Source organism: Panthera pardus, unplaced genomic scaffold, assembly GCF_024362965.1.
Source record: "Panthera pardus isolate Hobbes unplaced genomic scaffold, ASM2436296v1 HiC_scaffold_13, whole genome shotgun sequence".
Lineage (NCBI taxonomy): Eukaryota > Metazoa > Chordata > Mammalia > Carnivora > Felidae > Panthera > Panthera pardus.
The window spans coordinates 119,677,086-119,695,367 of NW_026526688.1; the positions used below are offsets into that span (position 1 = coordinate 119,677,086).

General features: G+C 39.2%; 1 protein-coding gene across 2 annotated transcripts in view; it reads left to right on the forward strand.

Annotated features, from left to right (window-relative positions):
* The window catches only part of SLC39A8 (solute carrier family 39 member 8), a 79,905-nt gene extending 63,511 nt beyond the window's left edge, over positions 1–16,394 (forward strand). For both annotated transcript variants that reach the window (XM_053901381.1, XM_019415936.2), the window contains exons 7-9: positions 11,597–11,804; positions 12,225–12,409; positions 14,883–16,394. In XM_053901381.1, coding sequence (XP_053757356.1) covers positions 11,597–11,804; positions 12,225–12,409; positions 14,883–15,032 — 543 coding nt within the window. In that variant the 3' untranslated portion in view covers positions 15,033–16,394. The remainder of the gene's footprint in view (positions 1–11,596; positions 11,805–12,224; positions 12,410–14,882) is intronic.
* The last annotated feature ends 1,888 nt before the right edge of the window (positions 16,395–18,282 follow it).

An 18,282-nucleotide genomic window follows, 5' to 3' on the forward strand; every position in this document is an offset into this window, starting at 1 on the left:
GCCTTCCATGCTCAGTTCTCCACTATAAAACTTCCTAAACTGGGGAACAAATCTTCAGAGTGTCGTAGTGACATCGTTAAGAGGAACGAGGTCCTGGTGCCCTTATCTCCTGTACATTTCTACTCCTCACTTTCCAAATATGAAGTAGAGATGGGCTCTGATGTCTACACTGAAATATAGACCAGCCTGCTGGCTGCCCCCTCACGGAGAACAGCTTTTTATTTCTTAAAAAATTTTTTTAATGTTTGTTTTTGAGAGAGACAGAGACAGAATGAGAGTGGGTTAGGGGCAAAGAGAGGGAGACACAGAATCCGAAGTAGGCTCCAGGCTCTGAGCTGTTAGCACAGAGCCCGACATGGGGCTCGAACCCACGAGCTGATGACCTGAGCCGAAGTTGGACGCTCAACCGACTGAGCCGCCCTGGTGTCTCAGGGTTTTTATTTCTAACTCTCTGTTGCTCATTTCGATCTCTCTCAGCAGATTGTTTATTTCTTAACACCTCCCCTAGTGTCCTAGTTACCTGCTTGATCACAGTGACTGCAGTTAGTCCTTGCTCTTGTCCCTTCTGTCATCTCTCCTTTCTTGCCTCTTTTCATGTTTCCCAAGCTTCTTGCTCTAAGGGGCTTGCATTTCTAAATCTCCTCTGCCAATCAGAGAGCACTCCTTCAGCTGTCGAAGGTTGGTTAATCAATAATTTGTAGTACATTGGGTGGGATCTTCTACATTTCAGTTCTTTTTTTTTTTAATGTTTATTTAATTTCTGAGACAGAGAGAGACAGAGCATGAGTGGGGGAGGGGCAGAGAGAGAGGGAGACACAGAATCCGAAACAGGCTCCAGGCTCTGAGCTGTCAGCACAGAGCCTGACGCAGGGCTCAAACCCACAAACTGTGAGATCATGACCTGAGGTGAAGTCGGTCGCTCAACCGACTGAGCCACCCAGGTGCCCCAACATTTCAGTTCTTTTGACATAACTCATGTCAAATGGTAGTTACACAACAGGCAGTTGCCACATGGGGCCGGTTCCTCTACCACACCCCATCCTAACCCTCTGTCCTTGTTTGAACTATTCTGGAAGCTTTGATGCTGAGCAATGTAGATATTCATGTATTTTGGGAACACTACTTTTCAAGAGCCTAGCAACATTCTCCAGCTTACATTAAAACTTAACCAGTTTCCTGGTGCCTCCTGACTCCCTTTAAGACTTCTCAGTAACAGTGAGAGTTGTGCTGGCCCGGGCACACATTATGCAGGCTTTTTATAAGAAATGATATCCTGCTTCCCGAATGTACCAGAGCATTAATGCTATCTCTATCTGTAGTAGCAGTAGGCAGCCTTTTAGAGTGGTGTAAATAGTCCATTAGGATAACTGCAAATACTTAATTAGTGTATACTTTCAATTCCATTGGCAAAATAGTAGCGTATTTCTTGAAAACCTGTCAGATTTCTCCTAAGTTATTTTTGTCTAAGACAGTAAAATGATATGGTCCCAAACTGAACATGAAAGGCAATTATTTCAACTCCTAAAGACCAAAACAACTTTACTCACATTCCCCTGAAGGGATGGAGGGAAGGGAAACAATTTTCAAGGTTTCTGAAAATTGTTATTTTCCTGTTAATGGCTATTTTCATTAGCAAGGAGAGTTTTGGAAATAGTTATGAGATTTTCCTAAAACCAAATGACTAAAGACTGAGCACATTTGAATTATATTTTGTGAAACACATTAAAGATAAAATTGATTTCTTCTTTCCAATATGAAGTTTCATTTTGGTTATAGTGATCTGAGACTGACTTTTCTGGGATGGAGGAAGGACAAAGGAACCACCAACTATAAAATACATTAAGACTACTAGAAAATACAGTCTTAAAGTAAAGCCCACTAAAGTGTGATATTGTATGGCACTAACTCTTTATGATATATTTATATCTATTTAATCCTTTTTGTAAATTTTCCCATTAAAATATATTTCGTGGTTTATGTAGAGTCTGTGAGAAGTCAGTGTAGAAAGAGCATTAGACTTTTTATAGCAGTCATGTTCTTTCCAGAAAGAGGTGGCACATTCAAATAAGGATAAATAATAAGTATGAAAGGGACACTTTAGAAAACTCTGAGCAAGGTATAGGTGAACCACAAAGGACAGTGCAGTAAAAGTGGGACTTGAAATCATGGAGCTATGAGTAATCTTACCAACTATGAATAATGAAAGGGAAAAGGGAAGGAAGAAGTTGGTAGAATCTAAGAGGTAGTCTTGTACAGAAAAACACTGTGTGTGGAACAGTGATCTTTACTGAGGTACGTAACCAGCTCAAGTTACCCCTCAAGGAAGGAGCCCATGGAATAAGTACCTTGGTCTCCCTCTCCTCTTTCCCTCCCATTTTGTATTAGAGCTCTCTGTTTGGAGCCAGCTAGAAGCCAGGCACATGGGAGCCCTTTGATGCAGTTGGTACTGGTCTCATAGAACAAAGAACTGGAAAAAGAAGGGTAGAAAGTGGGTCTGGAGTGGGAATTGAAAGATATCTGGTATACTCCACCCCTTTTTTTCTCTCAGCCTCCACTCTTGCCCTTCATCTGGGTGAAAAATGCATGTACCCAGCACAGAAACTGCATAAATCCCCATCAACTACTGTGTGCTGTATCATCCTTCTGTGATAACAATTCAATATGCAATCTAGAACTAAAATGTTGGCCACCACCAGTATTCTTCATATAAAATACCAGGGGAGGAAGATGGGGGGAGAGATGCAATTAAGGAATATGAATTTAAAGTTACAGCTGATTCTCACTTTTGTAGATGGTTATAAGGCCTACGTCGGTAATTATAGCTGCCTCCTTCCACTAAACCTTCTGTATTTACCTCACTGTCTGGCATCACCTTGACTGATGAGGTCCTTTTCCAACTGAAGTGACCCAGATCTTCATTCCTGCAAGATCTGAATCCTGGGTGGTCTTGTCCTTACTGGGTTGTTGCTGTTCTTCCTCGACCAGGATCACTGGAAAAGGAATATTAAGAAGTGCCCCACTGCATTTCCTGAGTTCCAAACATTATTCTTATCTTTATTTTGTAGCAGAAACTCAGGTTTTCCTGATCACGGTGTGTCATCATCTTAGGCAACATAGTGACTTCCTCATCTACCTATTGGTTTAGGGATACAAAGAACTTTAAATTTCCTGGAGTTAATCTCTACTTCCAATGAATCAGAAAATGATGACCATGTTTCCTGGTGGAAGAATTATTCCCTTGGACATGAGGACCTTCAAACTCACCAAGTCTAAGGTGTTGGGGACAGGAAGCAAAAATTCTTCAGGTGGGTTATTAGGTGTAAACATGCAGTGGGCCACCTTAAGGTTTCTGTATCTGTACATCCTCTATAGCGGTGATAGCCCCATATATTCGGCTGCTAGTGTCAGCCACGTATCTACAGCCTACGGGCAGAATTCCAATCTCTCAGGGTTTTTCTCTTAGCTTACAATCTAGCTGAGCCCTCAGCAGGTCATTCCATATTTCTATCTAGCTGGTGTCTTCGATGAAGAGACAAGTGATATGACTTGTGAATTCTAAGGATTGAGCCCATTGTCTCATTTCTTTTGCTATAAAATGGTTTGGAGACCATTTATAAAGGTTATCTTGGCTATTTATCAGGTGTACCATAAGTCCATGAATGATGGTGCTAGCAGAAACACTGAAAGCAAGGAAGGCGTATTATATATGCCTATATTTGTGAGTCCAAAGAGTACCCCTGTATGATGAGGAATCATCGATGCAATCATCCTGCCTCTGTGTACAGCCAGCTGGGCTTTCCTGCCCCATTGGGCAATGATGCCTTTTTTGAGGGGTTCAGCATTAATCCTGGTTTTTGACAGGTTGGACATTCTTCAGTGTTGGCAAGCCAAATCACTTTGGCTAGAGGAAGAGAATGCTGAGCTGTGAATAGTCTCCATCCCCACTATTCTGACCCTTTTGTTTATGGGCCCATTAAACAAATATTGAGATGGCTGATGAAAGATACCAAGTGAAGTTTACAGTGAGATTATTTTTTTTTTAGAGTTTACTGATTTATTTTGAGAGAGAAAGAGAGGGTGTGGGGAGGTGAGGGGTAGAGAGAGAGGGAGAGAGAGAGAATTCCAAGCAGGCTCCACACTGTCAGGGCTAAGCCCAATGTGGGGCTCAACCTCATGAACCATGAGATCGTAACCGAAACCGAAACCAAGAGTCAGATGCTTAAACGACTGAGCCACCCAGGAGCCCCTACAGTCAGATCTTCTTATTCACTTTGTTATAGAGACTACCCTTATGATAGCCCCTTATGAGATTTAACGGAATAGAATTATCTTCACACTCTGCGCCTTTTACAAGAGGTCCATCTGTATGTTTCTGTCCAGATCTCCTGTCTACCAATTTCCAATTTTGGTTTTTGGAAGTTTCTGGCCACCTAGTCAACTTTTTAGCCCCAACTCACTAGTTAGTGTAGATCTATATCTCAGTCATTTCTTCTATGTGAAGTTTAACACTACACTCAAAAGTTCTGCCCATGTGAAGAATTCTCCTTTATCACTGTATTTTAAGTTTATTGTGAGTAAAATTGTATAGCTGGCTGGTGCTGCAGCACTTACAGCTCTCTCCATAGTTAACTGGCTTTAGGGAACTCCCCATGAAGCCTATTGTTGTTGAAGGAAAAGAAATGAAGCATAAGGTTCAGATACCACGGAGTTCTAAGTCACCTGCCATTGCAATTTGTTTGTATCTTCAAGACTGGTGTGGGGCTGTTCTTATATATACAATTTAATAATGGAATGCTGATGTGAACAGCTGATTTTATGACTTACTGGCCCAGATAACACCCAGTTCAGAGAGCAGTTACTAAAATCTGCAAAGAGAGTTGTGGCCTTCATTTGAGGATCATGGACAGCCTTAGATGACCAAACAAATGGGTATCAGAAAAATAAATACCCTAAGTTCTCCCTCCTTTCTCCCACTGAACTCTCTCTAGAGCTACCCAATGGTCAATCTCAAATGAAAACCGGAGGACGAAGAGCCTGTAGAGATGGCTCATTCAGGACAGAGCAGGGTGAGAGGGTAGAGAGTTATTCTGGAAGGGCAGATAAGAGTTATTTATTACAGGCCTGGAGTTTGAATCTTGGTTGTTCCTTTCTGGATTATGAATTCCAACAAGACAGAGATTCTCTGATTTATATTTCTGTCCACAGTTCTTAGCACAGTTCTCAGCACAGTTCTTGCCTGCTATAAAATAGGTGCTCAGTAAATAATTAAGTAGCCTAATCCCAACAGCTCCTGTGTTGTGTGGCTTTGACTAAATCATTTGTATTCTTGATCGTCATTTTCATTATCTTTAAGAGTACCAGTGTCTGTTCTGTTTCCCTCATGAGGATGTTGTAAACGTCAAAAAAACAAAGACATTAACATATGGGTGCTTTGTAAACTGTTTTAGGTTCATAGCAAAATTGAGAATAAAGTATAGAGATTTTTCATGTACCCTCTGCCTCCACACATGCATAGCCTCCCATATTATCAACATCCCCCACCGGGTCAGTACATTTATTACAACTTATGGACCTACACTGACACATCATGATCATCCAAAGTCCATAGTATGCAGTTCACTCTTGGTGTTGTACATTCTGTGAGTTTGGACAAATGTGTGATGACATATATCCATCAATGTGGTATCATGTAGAGTATTTTCACTGCCCTGGCAACCACTGATCTTTTTACTGTCTACATAGTTTTGCCTTTTCCACACTGTCTTATTGTTGTAATCATACAACAAGTAGCTTTTTCAGATTGGCTTCTTTCACTTAGTAATATGCATTTAAGATTCCTCATGTCTTTTCACAGCTTAATACTTCTATTTTCTTGATCTATTTGTCTGTTCTTTCACCATTATCACACTGTTTTGATTACTGTAGCTATATTAGTAAGTCTTGAAGTCATGTAATGTGATTCCTCCAACTTTGTTCCATTCCTTCAAAGTTGTATTGGCTATTCTAGGTCTTTGGCCTTTCCGTATAAACTTTAGAATCACAAAATACCCACAAAATAACTTGCTTGGATTTTGATTGGGGTGGCATTGAATCTTTAGGTCACATTGGGAAGAACTGACATCTTGATAATAATGAATCTTCCAATCCACAAACATAGAATATCTCTCCATTTAGTTTTTCTTTGATATCTTTTATCATAGTTTTGTGCTTTTCTTCATATAGACTGTGTACATATTTTGTTAGACTTATGCCTATTTCATTTTGGGGGTGGTGCCAGTAAATGGTTTTGTGATTGTAAATTCAAACTCCACTTACTCATTGCTGGCATGTAGGAAATAACTCGATTTTGTACATTAGTCTTGTTGTACAACCTTTCTATAATTGCTTATTAGTTCTTGGACCTTTTTCATCTATTCTTTTGGATTTTCCACGTAAACAGTCATGTCATTTGCCAACAAGAGAGTTTTATTTATTTCTTCCCAGTATGTGTATGCCTTTTATTTCCTTTTCTTGTCTTATTGCATTAACTAAGACCCAAGTAACTTTCTACAGGACACAAAGCTATGAAGTAGCCATGCCCATTTGATGCCAAGACACAGATCTCTTAATCTTTAAGCTAGCTTGCATTCAGTGCTCCTTTCCTTAAATATCAACCCTCTCCCTTCTTTACAGCTTCTTAAAACGATATTGTATCATTTTTATTTATATTATGTTAACTTTTGTTTCATGGGCACAGAGTTTATATATTTCTTTGCATATAAGTTTCATCTGTTGTTTGTTGTCATTTATACTTCCTTTTGCCATCTTCATTATGCTTTTTAGTAGGTTGTTCCTTTCCTCTTGGTTTGGTTTTATTTTTATCAGAGTGCTTCCTCTGAAAAATTCTTTCAGCATGGGATTTAGAATTTGGAATTTAACTTTTACCTGCAATAGTTGTTTACTTTTACCTTCTTATCAATGAAACATATAGACAATAAACTATAAGAACGTTTTTGTTAATCATGGTTCATCTTGACTCTCCCAATGAAGAATGAGGTCTGACTGTGCTCATGCTGGACTTTGCAGCCATTAATCCAACAAAAAAGTTTCATTTTAGTGGGATAGCACATGCTTTTTTTCAATGCAGATAAAATCTGGCAGGCAGCCTGTTTTTCCAGCTTTACCTTGTTTGCTGATGATAATTCCTGAATAATGACAAGTTCACTTTTCCCTCTTGCTAGTTCTCATCCTGTGGCTTGAATGTTTTGTTTTCCAAGTATTAAAATGATATACAATAAGTGCAAAAAAAATCTAGGACACCCATAAGAGATAACAAGAAAAAGAACCCTCAAGGATTATCTATAATGGTGCTATCTCCCAAGGATATGTGTGATTACCAATTTTGTAAATATCCTTCCAAATATGTTTGCACTTAGACCATCATGGAATTACAATAAGATGTATTTTACTTATTTATTTAATTTATTTTGACAAAATATTTAACAAAAATATTATATTTATTTAAATTTTTATTTATTAAAAAAATTTTTTTTAATGTTTATTTATTTTTGAGACAGAGAGACAGAGCATGAATGGGGGAGGGGCAGAGAGAGAGGGAGACACAGAATCGGAAGCAGGCTCCAGGCTCTGAGCCATCAGCCCAGAGCCTGACGCGGGCTCGAACTCACAAACTGCGAGATCGTGACCTGAGCTGAAGTCGGACGCTCAACCGACTGAGCCACCCAGGCGCCCCAAATTTTTATTTATTTTAATAAAAGATTGGCCATGCTGAGATATATATATTTACCTCAACACTGTGTTTTGGACATTTTTACATGTGGAATAGACATTCATCATCCCCACTACTCTGCATAATACTTCACTGCACACATAAGATGTATTAATATGATTCATATCCTACTGAAAGATAACTAAGTCCTTTTTTCTTTCCTCATTTTTCTCCTCCTTACCCCCTTGTTCTTCTCTACTTCGTCCTTTTTATTCTTTTTCTCCATCCTTCATCTCTTCCTCTTCCTTCTATTTGTCTTCCTCCTCTTCCCTCCTCATGCCACACCTCTGCATCTTCTTCTTTTTCTCCCCCCTTGTGCCCTCCTCCTCTTTTTGATGGCCCTTCTCTTTGTTTAAATGTAAAGGGTTCTGCAATAAGTCTACTTGATTTTTTCATTTTGATTTTTTAGTACTTTTTTTCCCTTTTTGTTTCTTCCCCAATATACTTATGTTGGGATTGTAGTCTCTCCTCTGCTTTTATAACTTTGGTCCATGATATTCTTTCTCCCTCAGTTCTGATTAGTGTGCACTTTGCTTTGACTTTTATTTCCATTAATAACTAAGATGAGAGATGTTAAGAACCTTACTGATGATTCCACAGTAATTCTTGTCAAAGCCAAGCTAGGACTTGGTTCTCCTGGGCTTTAGACCTAAGATCTTTCCACTAGATTGAGTTGCCTCATCATGGGTGAACTTAGAAATAGTCTCAGATTTATTGTTTAAGTCACACAAGGAAGCAAGCAAGCAAGCAAACAAACAATGAAAACAGTAAACAAAAATAAAAGAGAGAGAAGAATATTCAGTAACTTAACCAGAAGAACTTGAATTTAGTGTTTCCTCTGCTCAGTAACTTAGTACTTGGTGAATTAAAAATAAGCTCTTTGTGAATGTATGCCTACTTATGTTTGTTCCAAAATTATTAAAAATGTATGGCTGTTAGCCTACCCAACAGTGTCATTTGAAACCTAAGTTTATAGAGCTAGAAGGAAGCATGATAAACACAGTAATATCTGTACTTAGAGGTAAGAGATCATGCCTGATATATTAATTTAATTTCTTTTTCAGAATTAAAGGAGTTTGTATACCGACTTTGTACATAATATCAGGTAGTCAAATTTTAGTCTTTTATTCTTTTCCTTAAATCCTCACAAGTAAATAAAGAAATATAAATATTTGATTAGGTAAACCAAGTTGGAAGATGAAAACAAGTGGTCTTATTAAGTGTCTCTTGGCACTAAGTTTTTGTAAAGCCAAGGTCTCTTCCTCAATGGCTTTTCTCATGACCACTTCTGTTTCTTTGGCAATTATTGCTTCCTGTTCAGGGGCATTTCTTACCCAAGTCACCCATATGACCTATACTAAATTGTGATTGTTTAGTATGTTGTCCATTTAAGATATATTAACTATTAAAGTAAGTAAACAAGGAGGCCATTAGATTGAGGTGGCTCTAATGCCTTGGCAGCCTATGTAATCAAACCAAAATCTAAGCCTGTAAATGTCTCAAGGTTATGAAATCGAAATGTAAAGACAATTGGTCACAAAAAACCAATGGGTCTTTAAGTTATAGCCAATCAGTACTTTTCTTGCATTGCTTCTGCCTTGTCTCTGTAACAGTCTCTCCCTTGCGCTCTTGTCCATGGAGCACTCCTAACCACACCTGGCTTGACAATGCCCAATTTGAATCAATTTTCGCTCAAATTCTTTGAGTTTTAAATTTACCTCAGTTTATCTTTTAACATTGTAAAGTAAAAAGACCACATTTGAAGACCAGATGGAATTCTTTTTATGCCACTGAGATTTACCTTTAAAACAAAGGAAGACTGAACACTCAAGTGTTTAGAAGAGTTTTTTGGGAGGTTTAAGCGTTTAGAAGAGTTTTTTGGGAGGTGGCTCTGTCAGTTAAGTGTCCGACTTCGGCTCAGGTCATGATCTCAGGTCCATGGGTTCAAGCCCCGCATTGGGCTCTGTGCTGACTGCTCAGAGCCTGGAGCCTGCTTCAGATTCTGTGTCTCCTTCTCTCTCTGCCCCTCCCCTGCTTGCATTCTGTCTGCCTCTCTCAAAAATAAATAAACATTAAAAAATAATAGAAAAATGAGTTTTTTGAGAGAAGGGGGTATTCTTCTTGTGAATTGCCTTCAGAACCTATTTTGGACAAGAAGTGGTCCCCTCCCCACCCTCCCACAAATTTGAAGTAGTAAAACAGTTACTAAAATAGTCCACGTATTTCCCTTGCATCCTTGGATAAGTTCAGCAACATTTCTGTATTTTTAGTTTCTTCAACTCTAAAATGATGATAATAGTAGTCCTTAATTCACAGAGCTGTTCCAAAGGAATTAAATATCTCAAGTGCTTAGAGCAGGGCCTGGCACATGATAAATACTTTATGCCTTTACTGTGTCTATTCCTACTACGATCACGGCTCAGGCTACTACTACAACCACTGCTGCTACCAGTAACAACCCCCGCCACCCCCCCCCCCCCCCCCCGCCCTTGCCCTTTGCATGTTCATTTAAGAACATAGTGGCTCCAAATGACTTTTGGCTGTGTGTACAAACAAAAACATTCCCCAAAGATGAAAATTTGCCACTAACGACACGGTGAAAGGATGTAAATTGCAAGATCTAAAGTCAGCTCTGAAAGAGCCAGTCCCCAAAGTGTTTTGAGCAATGAAGTGGCATCGAAACAAATCTAAAACCTTGCAGATGATGGCTCTGAAGGCAGCTCCTCTCAGCCGGACGTATAATGAATGTTTTTTACAAAGTCAATCATATACTTTACATCACGTTTCTCTAATACAAATGCGCTTCTTGAAGATAGAAGTTGCATTTTCCACTTGTGTGCCCTTCCCATAGCATCCAGGACACCGCTCAATAAATGTGTTGATTAGCTGTTGAGGTAGAGTTGAGGGGAGGAGAATTAGGAATAAAATGCTCTCCAGTTAATTGCAAATTGCATCCCTACTTAAAAGTAAATTTGCATTTTAGTTTCTTTTTCTACCGTTTCTGGAAAATGGCTCGAGTTGGTGTTTGGCATCTGGTTTTATGCAACTTTGTAAATTTTATGGAAGTCTAAATTCTTTCAAAGGTTTTGTTGTAGGCTTTTCTGTTTTTATTCTTGTTTCAAAACGGACAGAGGTGTTAGTGCAAAGGCACGCCTGTTCCAATCACATTTCCTGAGATGTTAAAAGAATCGTTGAAATTTAGAGATAGTAGGGAATGCATTATTACAGTTTAATCACCCAACATACACTACCTGGAACACAGCAGAAACTTAATAAGTCATTGAAAAGTAAATGAATCATGTAGTATGTTATCTTCATTTCACAGTTGAAGAAACTGAGGCCCAGATAACCTGCTCAGATAATGTAGGACGGATTACCATAAATGTTCTTTGATGTCATTGTGCTTTAAATGTGGGTTTCACATTTACATTGTAGCATGGAAAAAGACTTTACATTTGGTCTGTGAAAAACTTCCTTTATTTTAAAGTATGCAAATGAATCAAATTCTTCAGTTAGTATCTGTTGCATTTTAGGAAGGCAATAGTAAGAACTGTTTGTACAAATCAAAAGGATTTTTTAAGGGGAAACCAAAGTAAAATGTCTTTTGGGTAGCTCATTCAAGGCCTGTCAGTCTATTCATTTCCTTTCTCCCTACGGTAAGTTTTTGTTGTTATAAATGATTAGGAGTTCTTAGCCACCATGAAGACTTTCTGTTGGAACCATTTGTCTTTCTCAATACATAACACATCTCCTACTCCTTTCTGTGTAACTCTCAGACTTTCAAGAAATGTAGCTTAATTTGTTGGTTGATTTTCTGTTATTTTACAGGATGGAAAAACAGAGTCGAGTTCATGTACCTGTTTGAAGGGACCCAAACTGTCAAAAATAGGGACAATTGCCTGGATGGTAACCCTCAGTGACGCCCTCCACAATTTCATCGATGGCCTGGCGATTGGGGCTTCCTGTACCTTGTCTCTTCTTCAGGGACTCAGTACCTCTATAGCAATTCTGTGTGAAGAATTTCCTCATGAGTTAGGTAAGGGGCTCTGATCATACTGTAAAAGTTGGTTACTTCTTGATTTCAGTGGAGTGAGACATTTTATTTTATTTAAAAAAATTTTTAGCATTTATTTATTTTTGAGAGAGAGAGAGTGCACGCGCGTGAGTTGGGGAGGGGCAGAGAGAGAGGGAGACACAGAATCCGAAGCAGGCTCCAGGCTCTGAGCTGTCAGCACAGAGCCCGAGGCAGGGCTCGAACCCATGATCATGACCTGAGCTGAAGTTGGACGTTTTACCGACTAAGCAACCCAGGCGCCCCTGGAGTGAGACATTTTAGGCGACACACTTAAAAATCCCACTGATGCATCTAAATGAAGGAGCCCTTGTTGGATACTGATGCTTATCTTCTCTCATCCAAAAATAGCAAAAACTATTTGGTATTTTCTTCTTTTTCTAGGGGACTTTGTGATCCTACTCAGTGCAGGAATGAGCACTCGGCAAGCCTTGTTATTCAATTTCCTTTCTGCATGCTCCTGCTATGTTGGGCTGGCTTTTGGCATTTTGGTGGGCAACAATTTTGCTCCAAATATTATATTTGCTCTTGCTGGAGGCATGTTCCTCTATATTTCTCTGGCAGATATGGTAAGAAATTAAAATTTTTTATCTTGTTTTAATTTAAAATTTAGAAATAAGCATCTGGGTTGTGAGTTGACTAAGGGTGACCTTCTACTTTCCACAGTGTGGAAATTCTGTCATTAAAACATTCCTGGCTCAACAGATCATTCTTCTTGTACTAATAGTAACTTGAAAGTGATTCTTATTGATCGTTTGATCTATGATCTAATTGATAAAAGATGAAATGATTTACTTTTGCTGAAGTAGAGGTATTGGCCCAGGTTTTTTGCCTTGTGGTAGGTAAGCCTTGTACTCTATTATAGTATGTCCCCCTTGGACCTTCTCCCCCTCTTTTGTGAGGATGTCACATTTTTTATTGTTTAAAAAATTTTTTTAATGTTTATTTTTGAGAGAGCGAGAAAGAGAGAGAGAGACAGAGTGCAAGCAGGGGAGAGGCATTGAAAGAGAGGGAGACACAGAGTCCAAAACAGGCTCCAGGCTCTGAGCTGTCAGCACAGGGCCCAATGAGAGGCTCAAACCCATGAACCGTGAGATCATGACCTGAGCTGAAGTTAGATGCTTAACCGACTGAGCCACACAGGCACCCCAGGATATCACATTTGGAAGGGAATAACTTGTTAGAATAAATAGCATTTTGTTATTTCAGAGTTTTAAAGAGTGGGAGTCTTTTGGATTAAACTAAAACTGGTAAATTGAAATTGGACAATATTTACATGGGTTGGTATATATTTGTATCTGTGTTTATGCTGTGTCTGTGTCTTTATTTATGTGTGTGTGTGTGTGTGTGTGTGTGTGGTGTGTAAAAGAGAGAATATCAATGAACCTGTGCCCTGTGCATTTTCAAATGTATCATGGACAGCTTTCTAGAAAATTAGAATGTGCTACATATATGCAATTCAAGGAGCATTTCCTTTGCGTTTGGAACTGAATATGTATCACACACATAATTTAATAATTTAGTTTCCTTCATCTGCATTCTCGGCTCCACATGATAACCCTCTCGCTCTGCTCACTGTTCTGTGCAGGCCCTGATCAGAGCAAGAACGTCATCCCTCAGAAACATCACTGCATTATATTGTTCTTCACACAATTCGTGTCTCATACTGTATTTGTGCCAGGCCATCACTTTTCTGTTCTTTGTTAGAAGAACAGAATATCAGAATTGTTCCATTCAAGGAAAGGATACTCATATGTGACGTTGTATGTCCTACAACAGTTTGCTTTTTTCAGAATAGGTTCACAGCTTTCACTCATTTTATCCTGGTAAAACAACTTTCTTAAATCAGGCACATGGATTGATTGGGTTCTGGAGGCCTCCTGGATGCTTTGGTACAATGCACCATGGTGTGTGCGTGTGCGTGTGCGTGTGTGTGTGCATGTGTGTGCGTGTGTGTGTGTGTATGTATGTGTGTGTATATATATATATACACACACACATATATGTGTGTGTATATATATATATATATAATTTTGTAATACATTTTGAAAAGCTGGCATTTACAGATCTATTGGAGCCTTTAGTAGAGCTTATCTGCTGAGAAAGGGTAGATTTTAAGAACAGAAGCTGGAGTTTTAATTGCGCTCACTGTAATGAGATTGTTATAGCCTTCAATCCTGGAACAGTACATAATTTATTTGAAAACGTTATGATTTTGTGAGGGGTAGAGCAAGCAGAAAGACACAAATTAAAGAGAACAGAATTAAATGTATAGCGATTCCTAAAGATTTATTTAATCAGCCACTATTGATTGATATTTCTGTGCCTGGCCTGGAATTTGCAAGGTGCTGGGGACACTGGAGTGAGCAAAAAGAGGCACACTCCCTGCATCTGTGGGGCATTCTGTCTTTAAAGACAGGAAACCAGAAATTCAATGAATAAAATCATACACATGACTAAATAATTACAAATAAAAAAAATCCGTGAGCTAAGGAGAAAAGCAGTACATGTGGTGAGAGATGAAGTTAGGGGACTCTAGTGTAAGTTAGGAGGGGCTAAGGGAAGCCTTGCTGGAAAGTATGATTTGAAGCTGGAACCTGAAGGATGGAGCTTATTGAGAAGTTAGAGGGGGAAGAGGTCAGATAGCAGTTTGGGTGGGTGTGATGAGTTTGAGGACAGAAAAAGTTTGGATGCATTTGAGATCCTGAAAGAATGGTGTGAATGGAGCATAGAGAGTAAGGCGGGAGAGAGACAGGCGGACAAAGAGAAACACAAGGCATAAAATGAGGTAAATCCTGTCCCACTGATTAACTCAGGTGGGGAGCACTACTTCTATACTTTTATTCTTGTTGATGTCTGATAGGGCTAGATATCCCTTTTATGCTATCTATACTATGCTATATGTATATGCTATGCTAAATAAAACATTTAAACATCTGAATTAAGTCATCACTGCCCCAACCCCGCAGAAATCTCTAGGCGGCTGTTTTACGTTTTACCACCAGATGGCGACAGTTATCTAACAATGTATCTTTCTCTTAGTTTCCAGAGATGAACGATATGCTGAGAGAAAAGGTAACTGGAAGAAAAACCGATTTTACTTACTTCATGATTCAGAATGCTGGAATGTTAACTGGATTCACAGCCATTCTTCTCATTACTTTGTATGCAGGAGAAATTGAATTGGAGTAATAGGAAATGAAAGATGCTGTTGTCAAGGAAGGCATTTAATAAATAAAAACATCTCCAAAGGGATTTTGAAGCTGATCCTATTTAGTTAAAAGATAATTTTGTTTTCAACTGTAGGTCAGGAAAACTGATTATTGTTTTCAGATCTGTGAAATAGGCCATTATTTGTTGTCAAAGATGCTTCAAAGGGTTTTCAGTTCCAGTCTGAAAAGGCAGGTACACGAGATCTTTGGTCAGTACCCACTTCTTCATGTTTTATGCATTCGACAATCATTTAGACATGAAGATCCAGAGAGAGAAACACAGGCTAGGTTGTATAAGCCTTTAAACCTCTGTGGCAGGCTCAAAAGCTCAAGTGGTTTCAGAGTGGTTTTCTTTCAGTTAATTTGTCCTAGTGCTTTCACAGGCAAGTACATTAAAATGTGGAAGAGAAGCAAAATGCATGCAACACGGATCTAAATGATTCCAAGGCCTTAATGAACCCAGGAAAGAAAGATTGCTCATAGCTTTTTTTCTGTTTTATATCTCAGTTAGGGACTTGTAGGCTCGTTTTAAAAAATTATCCTAAAATAATATGAGTTATGCAATCAGTAAAGTTTTGTTAGCCCTACTAAGTTCAGACTTTATCTGACACCTCATCTCCAAGTGGAAGCTCTCCCTGCTCCCACACAAATGCAGAATTGCTTTTTTTATGGCTCAGGTGTAATTGCACCGCAACCCAGGGCAGAAAGCGTGGGGCCGGGGACTATTCAACTACAAAGTATCATGTATTTGCATCGTGAAGGGAAAGACTATGTTGGTTTATAGGAAGAAAATGAATGTAAGTTTAAGCAATTTACTTTTAAAATTCAACATAACTGTTTAGCAGAGTGTATTTTAAATAGATGCAAAATAATAGCTGGACTGCTGTACTTCAAGGACTGATTAACTAGAAAACACACATTCCTTCTGGGCGATTGAAAGCAATCATAACATTCCTCTTCTGTGCTCAGTCCACATTTTTCCTCCATGGCATATCTTGAAAAAAAATTCCACACACCGCGGTTATTTTTGTGCCTTTTGGAGGTGAGACGGCCTGCTTGCTCATTTAGCAGATGGAGAAAGTTGGTCTGCACTTTAACATCCTAACCCCAATTCACACTCCCAAGTCACTTCAGGAAAGATGACTGACAGTGAGGAAAGTGATTGATAAAAGCCAACAATGATCTCAGGAATTAACATTTTCCCACAGACCATGCGATGGTGTCACCTAGCAATAATGCAGAGTAGATGAATATTTAACATGTATGTTAATGTAGATTTCTCTTTATAACTGACAATTAAAAAAATGTTTGTTTGACCAAATAGTAAACACCTTTGAAGCCATGCATTGTGTTGTTTGTTATTCATTTTAATATATATCTTTTTTTGAGTGACTTCCCTGTACCTGGTGTTACAGGGAGAGAGAAAAATAGGAAATTGGTGATGTGTTTATTGCAAAGATATTCAGCAAATAAATACGGAAAGATTAATCAGTAAACATAGAATCTGTTTTTATCATTTAATCTGTTTACATTAAGTCTTAAGAACAATCGTTAACTTTTTAAAGCACAGACTGTGTGTCTGGGTTAAGAAGCTATTTACAACACGATAATTAAAACAAGATAGTTAACAAACTCTCATTTGTTGCATGTGGGTTATCCGGGTGCTTTATATTACACTTTCCGTGTGTTGATCTTTTGGCCGTTTTCCTCAACTATGAGGAGAACAGAGGCAATAGGGCAGGAAGGCCCAAAAAGCAAAAAGAAAATTGCTACTTACTTGAGGTTATGGTTGCAGGTAGAAGGTAGGATATATAGAAAGCCGTGAGTAAATTTAAATCCCAGGGAACAATTCAAAAAATCAGTTAACATATCTTATACTGAGGCATTCATTATACTCCTTGAATATTCTATAATTTTTAAACCTTAAAGATGCTACTATGGCACACCAAAGATGATTTCAACGCATTATATTTGGGGTTATGTACTTTGACTTTTGCATAACTGAACTTTTAAAAATGCCTACCAATAGCTGGCATTTTCTGAGTACCGAATCAGACCCTGTCTTAGTACTTCCAGACTACCAGACTGGGGGGGGGGGGGCGGGTTATAAACAGCAGAAAGGTATTTCTCACCGTCCTGGCCCCTGGAAGTCCAGGTCCAAGGCACCCTCAGGTTTGGTGTCCTCACGTGGTGGAAGGGTAAAGGAACTCTCTGGAGCCTTTTGTTTAGAGTACTAATCTCATTCATGAGGTGCTCCACCCTGATGACCTAAGCACCTCTCAGAGCCCCTGCCTCCTCCTACCCTCATCTTTAGGGGTTAGGATTTCAACATATAAATATTTGGGGGACACGGTAGACCCCTATTACCATGCCGATGTGGAGAAACAACCCACCGAAGAACCCGAGTCTCACAACAGGTTATTCTCATGCTCACAGGTCTGCCAGTGACGTTCAGCTGGTCCAGCCCGGGCTCTGCTGGACGGCTCAATTTCAGACTGGGGGTCGTCTAGGTTGGGCCCCCGTGGCAGGAGGTGCTGCAGTCATGTGGCAGAGGGCACAGACGTGCCGTTCTGGTACAGGAGACTGGAGAAGTACAAACGGTTTCAATTTGCTTTAAGTGCTCTCCAGAGACTGTTATTTTACCTGGTAGAAAACAGCTTATATCAATACTAATTCACCCAAAGCTCCCAGAATTACTTTTTTGAGAATATTATTCCTTCTAGGAGAATATTATTTTCTTTCCCTTCAGTGTTATTATGTGTAAATGTGTGGATGCAACACTGCTTTATCCCAAGTCAAGATAATTTGTTTTTCTTCAGTTTGTGAGTCGAATCCTGCCACGCTCATTTCTATGGGCAGCTGCTTAGCATAGCCGACACGAGAGTCCAGTTATGTAACAGTCCCTGAAAGGCATTTTATAATGATCTGGAGATGCTTAGTAAACCCCACCACGCCTAAAAGTTTCTGCAACTGGAGCTCAAATTTTTAAAAAATGAATTAATTGACAAGAACCAAGACAACACGATGGGTTTACCAGGCAATTAGCGTAGGTGTATTAACAGAGCTAATTACTGATGGCCTGTGCCAGGGGAAGAATCGCCAGTCTGCTCTCCATGCTCTGATTGGCATTGCCTTCCTTTGGGTCTCCCCTTGGTCTTCTTCAGTGGGCTACCATGATTTCCAGACTCCGTGTTTATTTAAGGTTCATTACAGGACAAAAGGTTCTTAAC